Consider the following 15,587-nt stretch of genomic DNA (forward strand, 5'->3'; position numbering starts at 1 on the left):
GAGACGGGCATGGGTTCAAGTCCTGCCTCTACTGCTTACCAGCCATATGAACCTGAGCAGATCACTTGCCTTGCCCTGCCTCTGCTTCTTCACCTGTCAAATGCCGGCCTCGCAGAGGGGTTGCGAGGTGGAAGTGGGATTCTAGGCCAGTGCTCCCAGTTGCTTCCCTGTTTCTCTACACTGCCAGGCCCCCGTCTGTTCATGTGATACTCCTGGGCTCTAGTTACACAACTGAGGCCCCTGCTGCCCATTCCCCTTTCTTCTCTTCCTTCCCTGAGAGCAGCATTGAGGCTTCTAGGTTCCTCTAAGAATCCCACAGAGCCACAGACCATCTCCCCAGAATGTGCACCCACATATGCAGTTTGTATACCAAATCTAGGGATCATGGGCCTTGTGAAAACTTATCCCAAGGCCCCCTCACTCCATTCCCCACAGCTGCAGGAGTGTGGCCTCCAGCATGAGCATCCTCAAGGCCGGTGGCTGGCACTTCTACCCTGATGTTATCCTTAAGCCTGGGTGTTGAGGAGGTTGGGGCCACTGCCAGAGGGACTTTTCCCTGTCACTAGAGAGCCAGTTGGTGCCTGTTACAGGACTTTAGCCCCCTTCCCCTTGGGGAGTCCCAGGTGTCCTGGCTGCCTGCAACCTGCCAGCATTTTGGAGAAGTTCAAGGAAGCAGCCCTTTTTCTAGGAACAGTGAGTGGTGAATGCATCAACCCTTCTGCCCAGCACCCAACCCCACTCCATACACACCCATTACCCAGAAAGGGGAGCACAAATTCAAATAGCAAACACCCCTTAGTGTGCTCAACTAAGTGACATTGTTTTTTTGAATCTATTCTTAAGCTTCCTCACCTTATTCTTCTATAAAATGGGCATAGTTGTTCCTGCCTCCCATAAAGAGTCTATGAATTAGAGATACACAGAAAACTCTAGGCATGGGGCTGGGCACAGTGGCTCATACCTGTAATCCCAGCACTTCGGGAGGCCAAGGCAGGGGGATCACTGGAGGCCAGGAGTTTGAGACCAGCCTGACCAACATAGGGAAACCTCATCTTTACTAAAAATACAAAAATTAGTTGGGCATGGAGACGCACACCTGTAATTCCAGCTACTTGGGAGGCTGAGGCACAAGAATCACTTGAACCCAGGAGGCAGAGGTTGTAGTAAGCTGAGATTGCACCACTGCATTCCAGCCTGGACAATGGAGTGAGACTCTTGTCTTGAAAAGGGAAAAAAAAAGAAAAAGAAAACTTGAGGCATGGGCCTTGGAGGCATATCATCTCTAGAAATTATTTTCTCCATTGCTTGATATTCTACAATGCTTATTTCACCCTGAAGGGTGTGTCATAAAAATTTTGTTTTGTTGTTTTGTTTTGAGACTCTGTCTCACTCTGTAGCCCAGGCTGGCGTGAAGTGGCACGATCTCAGCTCACTACAACTTCCGCCTCCCGGGTTTAAGCGATTCTCCTACTTCAGCCTCCTGAGTAGCTGGGATTACAGGTGCCTGCCACCATACCCAGCTAATTTTTGTATTTTTAGTAGAGGCGGCTTTCACCATGTTGGCCAGGCTAGTTTCGAACTCCTGACCTCAGGTGATCTACCCACCTCAGCCTCCCAAAGTGCTAGCATTATAGGCCTGAGCCACCATGCCCGGCTGTGTGTCATAACAGTTTGAAAGTCAGTTTTTAGTGATTCCCTTAATGCTGGAGTGGGCTAATTTAACCTGGTGATGGCATTTCCTGTAGAGTACAGATGATTTGTCTAGTCATCCTGCAAGTATTTTTGAGCCCTCATTGGGTGCTGAAGCTTTTGTGGGCCTGGGGAAATGAAAGCCAGGCTCCCACACCCCAGGACTCTACCCCATGGTGGGGAGCTGAGCCAGGCCCAGAGGCCCAAACTTGGAGGAACAGATGACACACTCAGCAGGAAAGGCTTAGAGATGGAGATCAGAGGCTGGGTGCTCTTGTGAGGAGGAGGGGAGATGGACTGCATCCCAGCTGGAGGGCGGCCGGGACAGCCAGTGGAGAGGAGGGAAAGGGCATTCCAGATGGAGGTCATGGCTTGGGCAAAGGCTTGGAATGGAGATACAGCCCAGCCAGTTCTAGGGTGGCCAGACAGTGGTGGTTCTGGTTGAAGAAAAATGACTGGACAGGCTGGGACAATTTGGCCTTAGAGAAATAGGAACACCCTTCTTCCTGATGTGTGGCCTTTAGTGGGTCCCTTTAACTCCTGCAATGTCCCCATTGATACTAGGAGGACAGTAATATCTTCCTTCCAATGCTGTGAAGAGGACTCAGGGAGCTGGTATGTGCAAAGCTTCTGGCACAGTGCTTGCTGCCAACAGGAACACGGTGGATGAGACCACTGTTAGCCAAAGATCTTGACTGTACCCTGGGCTGTGGGCCACTGTCGGAGCCCCTAGAGCTCATGCTGTGGTTTTTCTCCCTCTGGAAGCCTGGGTAGAGGAGGAGGAGAAGGTGGCTCATGCCTGTAATCCCAGGCTTGGGCAGTTTCCCCAGTATTTCCCAGCAGGGAGCAGAAAAGGGAGAAGGGAGGAAAAGAAGCAGAGAAAAGGGGGAGAGGTGAGGGGGAGGAGAAGAACGTCTTGACCATTACATCAGGGCCCCAGGCTGGTGCCCCTCCATGCTGGCTCCCCTCCTGCCTGGGACTGTATGTCTCGCTAGCATGTGGGGCTTGCCTTGGCATCTGAAATCCACAAGCTCCCAGCAGTTTCTGAGTCTCCACTTAAATCCTCCTCTGCAAAGATGCTGGGCCCCTTGATCCCTTGATCCTCAAGTGGAAGGATTGGAGCATCGCAGACAGATGTGCACAACACTGACCCTGTCTCTCCATTTATCTTTCTCTTTCCTCCTGCCCTAATCTGGCTGCCTCTCTGTCTCTGTCTCTCTGTCACTGTCTGTCTCACACACATGCACACACACACACACGCACACACACACACACGCGCACGCACATTGGCAGTATACCTCTTCTCCCACAGTGACTAATACTTTCTGTCTCTGGAGTCCTCCTACCTTCATGACATCAGGCATGGGGAATTCAGGCAGGATCATAATTTCTTAAAAGCGTAGCTGCTGCCCATTATCTTCAACCTCCCCCAGGAAGTCTTGGAGTCAGAACTGCTGACAAGGGACCTGTGGCCAGGCATTTCCAGGTGTAAGTGTGTGGAGGGGTGGGCTAGACAAGGGGTGGGCTAGTCCCACATGGGACCAGGCCCAGCTCAGCCACACTTCCCTCCTCCCTGCCAGCCCTCCCAGACCAACGGATAGCTTCATACCATTCCTGGGATAGATTTTATCTCTTCCATTTCATCTGCAATTATTAGTGCATTCAGGTTTTATATATTTTCTGGAGCTAATTTTCATCATTTACATTTCTTGAACCATCCATTTCATTGATAATTGAAAATTTATTATTATCAAACTGTGTATGGTTTTCTCCATAATTAAATATATATCTGTATCCATAGTCAGAGGCCTTTTCTCCTTCCAAATGCTTGTCTTTTTTCTCTGATAAGAATTGCTAAGAGTTGAGGTTGTTTTGATTGGTCCTTTGAAATGATCTGTTTTTGATTTCTAGATATCAACTACTTTCCCTCTCCTCCTATTTTGGCAATTTTTATTTTATCGAGACTTTTTCTTTCTCTCTCTTTTTATTTTTCCTTTTCTAGCCTCTTGATTTAAGTGTTTAGTTAATTTTCAGTTTTGTTTTCTGAAATGCATTTAAAGCTATAATTTTCCTGTAAGTATCACTTTGGCCTCAAATCAGAGGTTTCGTTACTGTTTGTTGTCCTTCAGTTCTAAACTGTTTGTGGTTTCTGCTTTTTAACTAGAGAGTTATAGAGGAGTATGGCTTTTTAAATTTTCAGGTGGATAGATTCTCTTATACTCTTGTTTCTGTTCATTTCTGATCCTGTTACAGTACAGGTTGAGCATCTATAGTCCAAAAATCTGAAATTTGAAATGATTCAAAATCTGAAACTTTTTGAGCGCTTATGTGACGCCACAGTGAAATAGTCCACATATAAGTACTTAATATGAACTTCGTTTTATGCACAAAATTATTGGAAATATTGCATAAAATTATTTTCAGTCTATGTATATAAATATAAATGAATCAGTCTATGTATATAAATATAAATGAATTTTGTATTTAGACTTGGGTCCCATCCCCAAGAGATCTCATTATGTATATGCAAATATTCCAGAATCTTTTAAAAATTCAAAATCCAAAACACCTCTGGTCCCAAGCATTTCAGATAAAGGACATAACTTAGCCTGTAGGATTTCTGCCTTTTGGAATTCGTTGAAATTTTTATTTATGGCCTAATATATGGCCAAATTTCATATGTGCTTAAAAATGCTTGTTCACTATTTGAGTGTAAAGTTTGTTCTCTCTGTCTGTCAGAATAAGCTAACTTTTGTTTTGTTTTGTTTTGTTTTGTTTTTAGAGACAGGTTCTCATTCTGCCTCACAGGCTGGAGTGCAGTGGCAAGATTGTAGCTCATTGAAACCTCAAACTCCTGGGCTCAAGCAATCTTCCAGCTTTATCCTCCCAAAGTGCTGGGATTACAGGGATGAGCCACCTCCCCCAGCCGAGTATTTAAATTTTATTATTTAATGATAGGACATTGCTTTTGAAGACCATTTGTTCTATATTTAAGAGAGGCCTCTTCAAGTCTCTGATAATGATTATGGAATTTGTGAATTCCTGCTGTTTCTAAAAATCAGTTTTTTGCCCACATACATATTTAAGCAACATTCTTAGATGCTTTTAATTCATGACTGCAGCACTTCTTGATGCTTGTACCTTTCCGATTATAAATACTCTGTCTTCGTCTGTTTCATGATTTGGCCTTGTAGTCTGTTTCGTAGATGTACTTCTTTTCTTTTGATTACCATGTGGCTGGCATATTCTTTTTATCTTTCCATTTTTTTATCCTTTCTGTGTCATTTTGCTTTATATGTGTCTTTGTAAGAAGGTAGGCAAATGGATTTTGTATTTAGTATCTGCTTTTAATAGGTGAATTTAATCCATTTGCATTTATTGTGATGAATCATAGATTTATTTCCGCCATCTATTTCATGCCTTTTTATTATATTTGCTTATTTCCGTTGTTTATTTTTGCCTTTTATTGGATTGGTTCCATTTATTTTGTCCTGTTTTTCTTACTTCTGTTGCTTAGGAAGCTTGGGGTTTTGCTTCTGTTCTTCTAGTGGTTATGCTATTTATGTATGTGTATGCGTACTCATGTTTTTCTATCAGCATCTGGATGTAATCAGGATCATTAGCCTCTTGACAAATGAGGCAAGAACTTTAGTACTTACTTTTTCCCAGTTCCTGCCCTCACACATGGATCATCATAGATTTTAGTTCTACGTTATCATCTATTCTCTTCAAATTATGCAACAACATTTAGTTAAACTTACCTGTTTTTTAAAAAATTTGTAGCGATGGGGTCTCACTGTGTTGCCCAGGCTGGTCTCAAACTCCTGGCCTCAAACTGTCCTCCTACCTCAGCCTCCCGAAGTGCTGTGATTTCAGGTGTGAACTGCTGCACTGGCCTTAAACTTAACTCTTATGTTTTGCTGTTTTCTTCACATACCGCTGTTTGTAATATCACTCATCTTTATCTTTCATGGATATTTGTTTTTTATTTTGTAAGAATTCTTTCAGAAAGCATGGGTGATATAATTTCTAAGACCTTCAGTGTCTGAGATTACTGTTTTTCCTTTCCATAGGGCCCATTTTGATTTTCAGCTCCCTATTGAGTTTTTAAAAAATTTTGAATGATCATATTCTAAAATATCCTATATCTCTAGTTTTCATTTGGATAATACATACCTTCAAAATCTGTAACTATATGAATTATGATATTGCCTTTATATCTTCTGCTTTTCTTTTCTTTTCTTTTCTTTCTTTTTTTTTGAGATGGAGTTTCACTCTTGTTGCCCAGGCTGGAGTGCAATGGCATAATCTCGGCTCACTACAACATTTGCCTCCTGGGTTCAAGTGATTCTCCAGCCTCAGCCTCCCAACTAGCTGGGATTACAGGTGCCTGCCACCACGTCCAGCTAATTTTTTGTATTTTTAGTAGAGATGGGGTTTCACCATATTGGCCAGGCTGGTCTTGAACTCCTGACCTCAGGTGATCTGCCTGTCTCAGCCTCCCAAAGTGCTGGGATTACAGGCATGAGACACTGCCCCTGGCCATCTTCTGCTTTTCAATTCGGGCCTTTCTATCCATGCTTCAGCCAAATGCATGCTGTTTCCACCAGTTTTATTAATTGCAGTTCGGAGTGGAATTATTATTATTACTATTATTTTTTTTTTTTAAGAAAAAAAGCTGCAGTCCTTCTAGTTGAAGGTGTGGTCTTCTTCTGGGAAATACTGGGGAAACTGCCCGGTCCTTGGCTGTAGGTCATGTCTTCTGACCCCTTCATTTCACATCCGGATGAAATAGTTGTAGGATATGAGAGCTGTAAGGAACTGCTGGTCCCAGAGCCCTGCCCCTCATTTCTTACATGACACTGAGGCCCAGGGAATGAGCAGAAGTAGCCACAAGCTGCTTTTATGCCTTGGGCACCTCTCAGGTCCTCGTGTCCATCAGTGGCACCTCTGAAGTGCCAAATGACTCCTTGGGATGTGCAGTAATGATGGGCTGTGGGGACAGGCTACTTTCTTGGGTACCATGTAAAGGTGCCTACCTAAGGAGATGTGCATTCCTGGGCATCCCCAGATAGCTTGCCCTGAGGCTTTCCTTGCCATCTATAAATGGGCAACTCCCACATCTGTATCTCTTGACCCCTCTTCTCTTTTCTATGTCTGACTTAAGTCCCCAAACACCTATTGGAAGTCAAACCTGGTGTCTAATGGTGCCTGTATCAAAAACTGAGTCTCCCCAACCCTGTTTTTCACCCAGCCTTCCCCACCTCAGCATCTGGCATCACTCTTCCCCCAGACGCTCAGGCCAGGAACAGGCATCATCCTCAATGCCTCTTTCTCTCACCTCTCTATCCCCACACTTTCCTCCAGAAAGCTCTGCTCCTGTTGACTCTGTCTTAGAAAGTGGGCTTGGTCTGGTCACCTCCCCCAGCACCCACTCCCTGCCCTTGGCTCTACCAGTGTGTGTCGCCTGGATTCTTGCACTGGCGTCCTAACTGGTTCCCTGCTTCCACTCTTGATGTGTTTTTCCCCAGCAGCTAGAATGAACTTTTCAAGATGTCCTCCAGAGTATGCCATTTTTTTTTCTGAGATGGAGTTTCACTCTTGTAGCCCAGGCTGGAGTGCAGTGGCGGTATCTCAGCTCACTGCAACCTCCACCTCCCAGGTTCAAGTGATTCTCCTGCCTCAGCCTTGTGAGTAGCTGGGATTACAAATGCTTTCCAGCACACCTGGCTAATTTTTGTATTTTTACAGGGTTTCACCATGTTCGCCAGGCTGGTCTCAAACTCCTGACCTCAGGTGATCCACCCGCCTTGACCTCCCAAAGTGCTGGGATTACAGGCATGAGCCACTGCACCCAGCCAGAGTATGCCATTGTTTTGCCCAAACTCTCCAGTGGCCCGTGTCTTGCTTAGAACCAAGTGAGCCTTACACAGTGCGGCAGGCCCCACCATCTGCCCCACCTCCTCTCCTTCCTTCACGCGCCCTTCACTCCCCTTCTTGCCCTAGCACACCTCCGCCTTTGAGCCTTCGAATTTGTTGTGTTCCCTCTGCCTGGAGTGCTCTTCCACTAGGCCATGTGGCTCCCTCCTGCCCCTCATTTAGTTAGTCACTGCTCAAATTTTACCTCCTGATAGCGGTCCTCCTTCCCTATCCAAAATGACACCCACTTCTGCCCGTGCCCCTCTAGCCGACTGTGTCGTTCTTCACACTGTGTATCTGTCTCCACTAAAATAATGTTAGTCATTCATTTGTTGCTCTATCTCGCTACTAGATGGTGAGTCCACAAAAGCAAGGATTTGGTCTCATTCGCCTGTGTCCATAGGGCCTAGAATACTTCCTGGCACCTAGCAGGCACTCAGAAATTTCTTAAATGAATGAACAAAATTGGATGGACTTCACATTTATTTTTTCATTCAAGTACTATTCAGGGGTACTTCTTGGCTAGGCCTTGAGTCGACAGGTGACTGGCACAGACCTATCATTACTTCTAGGAGCTAACAGTCCTGCTGGGGACAACACATGGGCGGCGAGAAGTGTGCCCGGAAGGATTGGCACAGGGCTGGGGTGGGTCCTGGGGCTCCAGCAACAGCCGAGTCGAAGTCCCCTCACCAAGGCCAGGGGAGAAGGGAGGGAAGGGGGAGTTGGAGGAAGGCCTCTGGGCTGCAAGGGTAGCCAGAGCAGGAGAGAGCACCCCGGATGAGGTTGGAAAGCTCACAGCAGACCCTCCCATAGGGCTTTTGTGCCAGGTACTGCACTGAGGGCATTACATATATTAACTGAAAATGACCTCGACCATCCCCATTTTAGGAAATGGTAGCACTGAAAGTGTAGCTTGCCTGGGATCACACCAAGGCATGAGGAGCCAGACTCTGCCCGGTGCACTGGCTCCAAAATCTGTAACCACCCAGTCCCCTGCCTCGAGGGAGAGGGGAAAGTTGATCTGGTCAGACAGTAGGGGGACCTGGGAGAATGCAGGGGAGGCTAAGCCGTGAGTAGGTGCTGGAGGGATGCTGTAGGTCCAGACCTCATGCCCCTTGAGGACCAGAAGGGGTCAGGCCTGCACTGCTAAAAGGAGCCCCCCACCCTGCCCACTGAGCTGTGAGCAAAGGGATGAGCACTTTCCTCAGCAGGAAGGAGGCTGGAGGAAGGGGTGGGGGCCAGAGTACCTGGGTGGGAGTAGTCGGGGGATGGATGGGTTAGGAGGAAGAACTTCCAGCCCCAGCCTAGGAGGGGGTGCCCTGGCTGTGAGGGACCACTCCTCCCCCAGGGCCTCCTTGGCATCTGTCCCCTTGGGCGCTAAGACGCCCTTCCTGCCCAGATGGCCTCTTCAGGGCTTCCCCCCAGGCACGTCCACAAATAAGCTCTCCTCCATTAGTGGGGTGCAAAGTAGAGGCACTGTTTTCACTTATAGAGGAGGAAAGGCAGGCTCAGAGAGTCAGGCAGCCTCCCAGACAGTCACAGATTGTAAGGCCTATAGCAGGGATCCAAGCCCAGGTCTGGCCAGAGGGATTGCATAGCAGAATTCAGACTTCATGAGGTGTGTCTAGAGATCAGAGAATTTAGGCCCAGTAGGCATATGGGGTGAAATTGGGGGAGAAGAGTTTGGTGGGTGAGTTAGAGCCTCACCCTGAAGCAGCCTTTAACGAGGGGGCTTCAGCTGGGACCCTTCGAGTAGCCCCAGAGAGAGAGCTTGTGCAGCCTCTCATGGGACAGCTCAGAGTGGGCCACAGTAAGGACAGCAGCAGCAGCGTGGGAGTCTCCAGGCTGTGGGGGCGGCAGGGTGGGTGAGGACAGCCCGTGAGTAGCCTCATTCCATCCCAGTTCTGGACACAGCTGGGCAGGAGGAATTCAGTGCCATGCGGGAGCAGTACATGCGCACGGGGGATGGCTTCCTCATCGTCTACTCTGTCACCGACAAGGCCAGCTTCGAGCACGTGGACCGCTTCCACCAGCTCATCCTGCGCGTCAAAGACAGGTGAGCATCAAAGACAGGTGAGAGTACCAGGAAGGCCTCCCTGCACCTGCCTCCTAGGGCATGCTCTCTCTCTCTCTCTCTGATTTTCATGGGGAAGTGGAGGGTCAGAGGGGCAGTGCTGAATTCTCTCCTCCCCACTGGTCTCTGTGTTAGTTCCTCTAATACCTACTAGTTCTTTCTATGAGGTCAAACAGCTTCCAAGGCTACAGGGGGTCAGCTCCCTCCTATCTGTCATAACTGTCTCCTCCGTCAAGGTCAGTGGCATCTTTGTTTTTCAGCTCCAATTTAACTTAATTGTATTATGTTCAAAGAAAAAGTGAATTTTCTCTCCAGTAAACATTGTAATTGGTCAAATTCCATTTAACTATGAGATTGATAAGCCCCTAATTAAAGGCATGAATTTTTTACGCATTATATGGAGTAATTAAATAATTTGAAATCTGGTTTATATTCATTTGGTCGTGTTGAGTCTTAAAGAGGCTATGTAATGAAAATAAAAGCACGAACTAACAGGAAAAGAACAAGCTTTGAGCAAATTCCAGGAAAGACAGAAAAAATTTAGCTAACATGTATTCCAAAGGCAAAGTGTTAATAAGTTTACCAGGTAAAGGGACACACAGATATACACATAAAGCTCCCACGGATTAATGTGGGTTTCACTCTGAATACATGAATTGCAAAACAGAAAACAAAAATGGCTCAAATGTCAGAAAATATTCAACTTTCTTGCTAATCAAAGAAATAGAAGGAAAATAGTAAAGTACCATTTTTCACCTGTCAAATTATAATTTTTTTAAATGGAAATACCCAATGCTGCTGAAGAATGTGTGAGATTGTCGTTTCATTCCGTTTTGGACAGCATTTGGCCCATGTCAATAAGAATCTTGATGGTGGTCATGACACTTGATGCTGCCCTTCCCCTGCTGGGATCCGTCCTAGTTGTGCAGCTGGTTGTGTGGTTGGTACATCTGAGTGACCCAAGAGATGGGAACCAGGTCTGGGGAGCCAGCCCCTGGCCAGCAGCCCCTCGAGGTCTCACCACTGGCCTTGCAATGGACCTGAGGCTTCAAGCCAAGATAGACAGCAGCCCCCAGGCCCTTTTCCCCAAGCCCTAACCTCTCTCTGGAAAGGAGGAGGGAAGGGACTGCAGTCCAGGCTGACTGGGGAGGTGCTGTGTGCTGTGCTATGCCTAAGATGTGGCTGCACCACCTTAACGAGGTGTGAGGGGCGGTGGAAACCTCACAGAGCTGCTATTCCTTTATTTCCCAGGGAGTCATTCCCGATGATCCTCGTGGCCAACAAGGTCGATTTGATGCACTTAAGGAAAATCACCAGGGAGCAAGGAAAAGAAATGGCGACCAAACACAATGTAGGTGTATGCGTGTGTGTAGAGGGGGTCAGGAGACGTGTAAAGCTGTTGCCTGGTCACCCCTGCAGTCCTGGTCTTTGGAAATGGAACTACCATTTATCAAAGGGCTCTCCTGAGTTTAAGTCTTGTTGCTATTGAAATCCTGCAATTCTAGGAGTCCAGGTAATGCACATCAATGTTTCTTCCATGGTAGAGGCAGGTCTCCTAGAGAGAAAGTAGAAGGTGTCTGGGACCTGGGAGGATCATGCAGCTCAGGGACTTCTGAGCGATGAGGTGGGACAACAGGTGGCAGTGGTCTGAGGCCCTGGTGCCTGGGCCATTACTGAGCCAGCAGGAGTACAGGATGTGAAGGGACTCCAGGCAGGTTGCAGCTCGGGCTGTAGTGCCTTCCTGCCTCCCCTCTGGGTGTGCTCAGGGAAGCACATTGTCCTGACTCATAGGGGCCCCACAGGACACTACCGGCCACTTATCAGGGGCATCTGCCATGCCTGGACTTGGTGTCTAGCCTGGAAGAGGCTCCAGAGAAGACCTCAGCACCCCCTACCAGGGCCAGGAGAAAGTGGCAAGTGTGCCTGGTTCAAACCCTGATTCTCTCCCAGCCGCTGTTGACCCCAATTGGGCAAATGTGTCACTCTGAGCTCAGTCTCCTGTGCTGTAGAATGGAGATACTTGCTTACCTCAGAGGGTTAACGTGAGGACTAAATGAGGTCAGGGATGGTGAGACCTGGAAAGCCACACAGCCCACAATGAAGAGCAGTTTCCATTTAGTGTTTTCAGAGCCTCAAATATTTGTCGAATGAATATTTCAAAGGCGTAAGCTCTGCCCTTTGTGCTCTGCCCTTTGTGTGTCTGTTGGCTGCGACAGAAGTGTGCACATCTGACCTCACGCGATGATGATGGATGGGAAGATACTGACTGGTGTGTTCTGGGCAGTGATTTACAATCTACTCTAAAACACCAACTTACTCTGCTGCCCTCCACCATGCATTTCAAGTGTTGATTATTTTTATTTTCTTCACGGTGCTTTTCTTTTTCCAGTGTATTACAATGAAAGGCATTAATTTTGTAATCAGGAAAATCTTAGGAAAAATAAAGTTCTTCAGTCTAATCGCACTCAGCTACTTCCATCTGTCTCATTGAGGGAGGCCCATGTGTTCCCCGCCCTGCTCCCCACCTTTGGGGGAATGAGCACTTCCTGCTGGGGACAACAGGACTGCCTTGGTGCGGTCCCTGCTGTAGGAGAAGGTGAGCGCTCAGGAGTGAGTGTGTCCTGACCTCACAGAGCCTTGTTCTCCTCCTTCTGTCAGCCCGAGGCTTGGTGCAGATCTGGCCCTGGAAACCTGATCTGTGAGGTCACCACGGTTGCATCTCCCCCTGTCTGCTCCCTTTCGGCCGGGTGATGATTTCTCGGCATTGAACGTGCAGACAAAACCCTTGTGTAAACATGGCTGAGCTCCCAGATACAGACCAAACAAGAGCTAGGCCGGGTCACCCGGACCCAGAGTCCTGCATGGCCCAGCCTCTCCTCAGCCTTTTCCACCAGCGTCCACTGTGGAGGGGCCCCAAAAGAGGGGCAGAAGTCACCCCAAGGTGGAGAAACAGACCTCAGAAAGAAAAATGGATAGAATCAGAACGTATTTTAGTTGGATAAATGAAACAGTCTTTTATCTTCAAGTATATAAAAAGATCATTTTATTCTATTTTTAGGGAGCTATTAAATATTTCTGTGCCTAGAGAACAAGAGGGAATTGGAAAAGCCATTAGTAACGCTTTCTAACCTTAAAGAGTGAGAAGCCCCAAAGGATGCTTGAGACTGTTGGGGGTGGGGGTGTCTGTGGGGGCTTTGAAAGCACGTGGGTTCTTCAGAACCTCTGGGCGTTTTTAAAGGTAGAACAGGGCTTTGAAGATCTCTGTGCCACTTTGACCAAGTTGAGCTTTGCCTTCCAGATTCCATACATAGAAACCAGTGCCAAGGACCCACCTCTCAATGTAGACAAAGCCTTCCATGACCTCGTTAGAGTAATTAGGTAAGCACTGCCCCCTCCCTAGAAGCCGGCCTCCACAGAGGGGGTTGGCTCCTGGAGGCAGCTGGGAGCTTGAGGAAGCAGCTCCTGTTCTGAGGCCTTGAGGCTGTGGAATTCCAGGCCTATTTTTGGATTTCTTGTACCTCCTTCCATTTCTTTCTTTTGCTTTTTCCACCCACCTCTGCCCTCCCCGCAACTGCTAACAGGTTTGTGGGTGAAGTCTGCTGCACGTGCTCAATGGAAAGGCCTTCCTGTCTGAGGCAGTGACCCAGGCTCCCTGGAAGGCAACTGGCTTCAGTGTTCTCCTCATGCCAAAGCTTTCACTACCGTACAAACTAGGTCTCTCTCCTCTTCCCTGTGCTGCTATCAGAGCATCCTTTGACATTTCCCCTGAACAACCAATATTCTGATTTCAAGGTTCAGGTTTCAGAGGCATTGCACACGCATCTCCTTTCCAGACCCCACCAGCTGTCAGTCTCCAAGTATTGTCAGCAATCCTAATGAAAGTTTCTTATATATTCCTCTTCATGGTCAGGGTCCAGATCTGAATTGCCTCATGCACTCCTGACTAAAACAGCCTCCTGGCTGTATCTGCTGTCACCCATCTATCCCATTTCCCGAATCTTCAACATGCACAGCAGCCTAACCAGTGGGTCTCAGACCTTGCGCGTTGAGTTTTTGGCCTGTTTGCTGGCGCCTCCGAGGCTGCTGGTTAGCCGTGAGGTCAGCCCCCAGGAAGGGTAGTCTAACAGTGTCCTTCCCTATTTGCCACCTGTCTGTCCCCACTCTACACATACATCCCCCCCATATGCTCAGAAAGCTCGGTTTCTCATTATTACCCAGCATAATGAGGAAATATTACAGTCTTCACTTGATGTTTTTGCTAGCAGTTTTGCACTCTCAAAATGGCTTTCTCATCCAGGCATGGTGGCTCATACCTGTAATCCCAGCACTCAGAGGCGAAGGTGGAGGTGGAGGTGAGGCTAGGAGTTCAAGACCAGCCTGGGCAACATAGAGAAATGCCATCTTTACGAAAGAAAGAAAGAAATTATTTTCTCTTGGGCATTTTGCCTCCAGTTAGGACGTGCTGCTGTCAGGTATCCTATGGTGATGTCTTGGTTATGAACCTGTAGTGCCCAGGTCAGGTTTTAGACATAGGAAGTTAACAGAAAACATGGAAATGGCTTTTACCCTTATTTGACCCATCATTTTATTTTAAACTATGAAACACAGAAATAGAGGCCAGCACTCTATAAAACAAAACGCGACATAACTTATGATTTATGTAAATGTAGCCACAACGTAATGTCAATCATTCCCATCAATGGGCCATTTAGGTTATCCCCTCCGCTGTCTGCCCAGTTTTATTGCCTCAAGAGAAGCAATCCTGCCAGGCCCTCCTCCAGCAGCCAGGACAGCTGCTGGGTGAGGGATGGCGTCCCCATCCCCCCACCCACTAACCCGGCCAGAACAGGCCTCCTCCCCCTCACATCTGGGGCTAAGGGAGGAGAGGGGCAGAGGAGAAGCAAAGCCCGTTCTGACTTTGTCTTTCTATCCTTCATTGTTTCCAAAGGCAACAGATTCCAGAAAAAAGCCAGAAGAAGAAGAAGAAAACCAAATGGCGAGGAGACCGGGCTACAGGCACCCACAAACTGCAATGTGTGATCTTGTGACAGGCCTGAGTGGGCACAGTGACTGTGGCCTGGCCAGCCCTTGGGACCCCTCCCCGCCTAACTGCACTGAAACCATTTCTAACCACAACCCTTGGCCTGAGGACTTGGCACAGGAAGGGAAAAAGGGAGGGTGGGCAGGGAGCAGACAGGGTCTGGCTTTGCCCAGAGAGCACGGGCTTTCCCGTCTCTCACAAGAGACAAGGAAGCCACCCATAAGCAGAAGCAGCATCTGAGTGCCCCTGGCCCCCCCGTGTGTTGATTCAACCCGGTTCCTCCCTGTCTCTCGGTGGGTGTGTTGTTTATTTTAACTACATAGCGTTGATTTGATGTGGAAGTGTTTATCCACATACAAAGTACAAAACAAGCCATGAACAAGCTTCTTCCCCTTAGCCCTCATCCACAGTGTCTGAGCTTGGATGTCTTTTATAGATTTTTAAATTATTTTAGTGATTGTTATTTTATTAAAGGGGTCTGGGCGCACTGCCTGGTGAAGTTTCAAGTGTCCAGCAGACCTCTCTGGTAATATATCTGGAATATTGCTTTTTTTTTTAACTGAGTTTTTCCATCAGTGCCAAAACTCAACTCAATCTGAAAGTAGGGTGACTGAGAGGACAGACGTTAATGGGAACTGGAGCTGGAGGCCTCAGGCCATGGGTCAAACTTGGGAGGGAAAGAGACCCTACTCGTGGCCTAGAACCAAGAGAAGAGAGAGATTTACCCAGAGGGTCTTCCTGTGGTTGGGGATGCAAATATTAGAAAACAGATTGTATTTTGCTGAGGGGAGTGGCTGTCATGAGCATGTCAATTCTAAAAGGGGTTTTCATCATCCTGGAAATATATAAACTAAAGTAAGCTGA

The 15,587-nt window shown here is 47.6% G+C and overlaps 1 protein-coding gene across 5 annotated transcripts in view; it reads left to right on the forward strand.

The window, feature by feature from the left end:
• Positions 1-15,587, forward strand: part of MRAS (muscle RAS oncogene homolog) — a 54,887-nt gene extending 39,300 nt beyond the window's left edge. For all 5 annotated transcript variants that reach the window (XM_012451124.3, XM_012451125.2, XM_012451126.2 and 2 more), the window contains 4 exons: positions 9,511-9,664; positions 10,934-11,033; positions 12,981-13,060; positions 14,631-15,587. In XM_012451124.3, the coding sequence (XP_012306547.1) occupies positions 9,511-9,664; positions 10,934-11,033; positions 12,981-13,060; positions 14,631-14,730 (434 nt within the window). In that variant the 3' untranslated portion in view covers positions 14,731-15,587. The remainder of the gene's footprint in view (positions 1-9,510; positions 9,665-10,933; positions 11,034-12,980; positions 13,061-14,630) is intronic.

This window comes from Aotus nancymaae, unplaced genomic scaffold, assembly GCF_030222135.1.
Source record: "Aotus nancymaae isolate 86718 unplaced genomic scaffold, 86718_ANA_hifiasm-v0.15.2.pri h1tg000019l, whole genome shotgun sequence".
Classification (NCBI taxonomy): Eukaryota; Metazoa; Chordata; class Mammalia; order Primates; family Aotidae; genus Aotus; species Aotus nancymaae.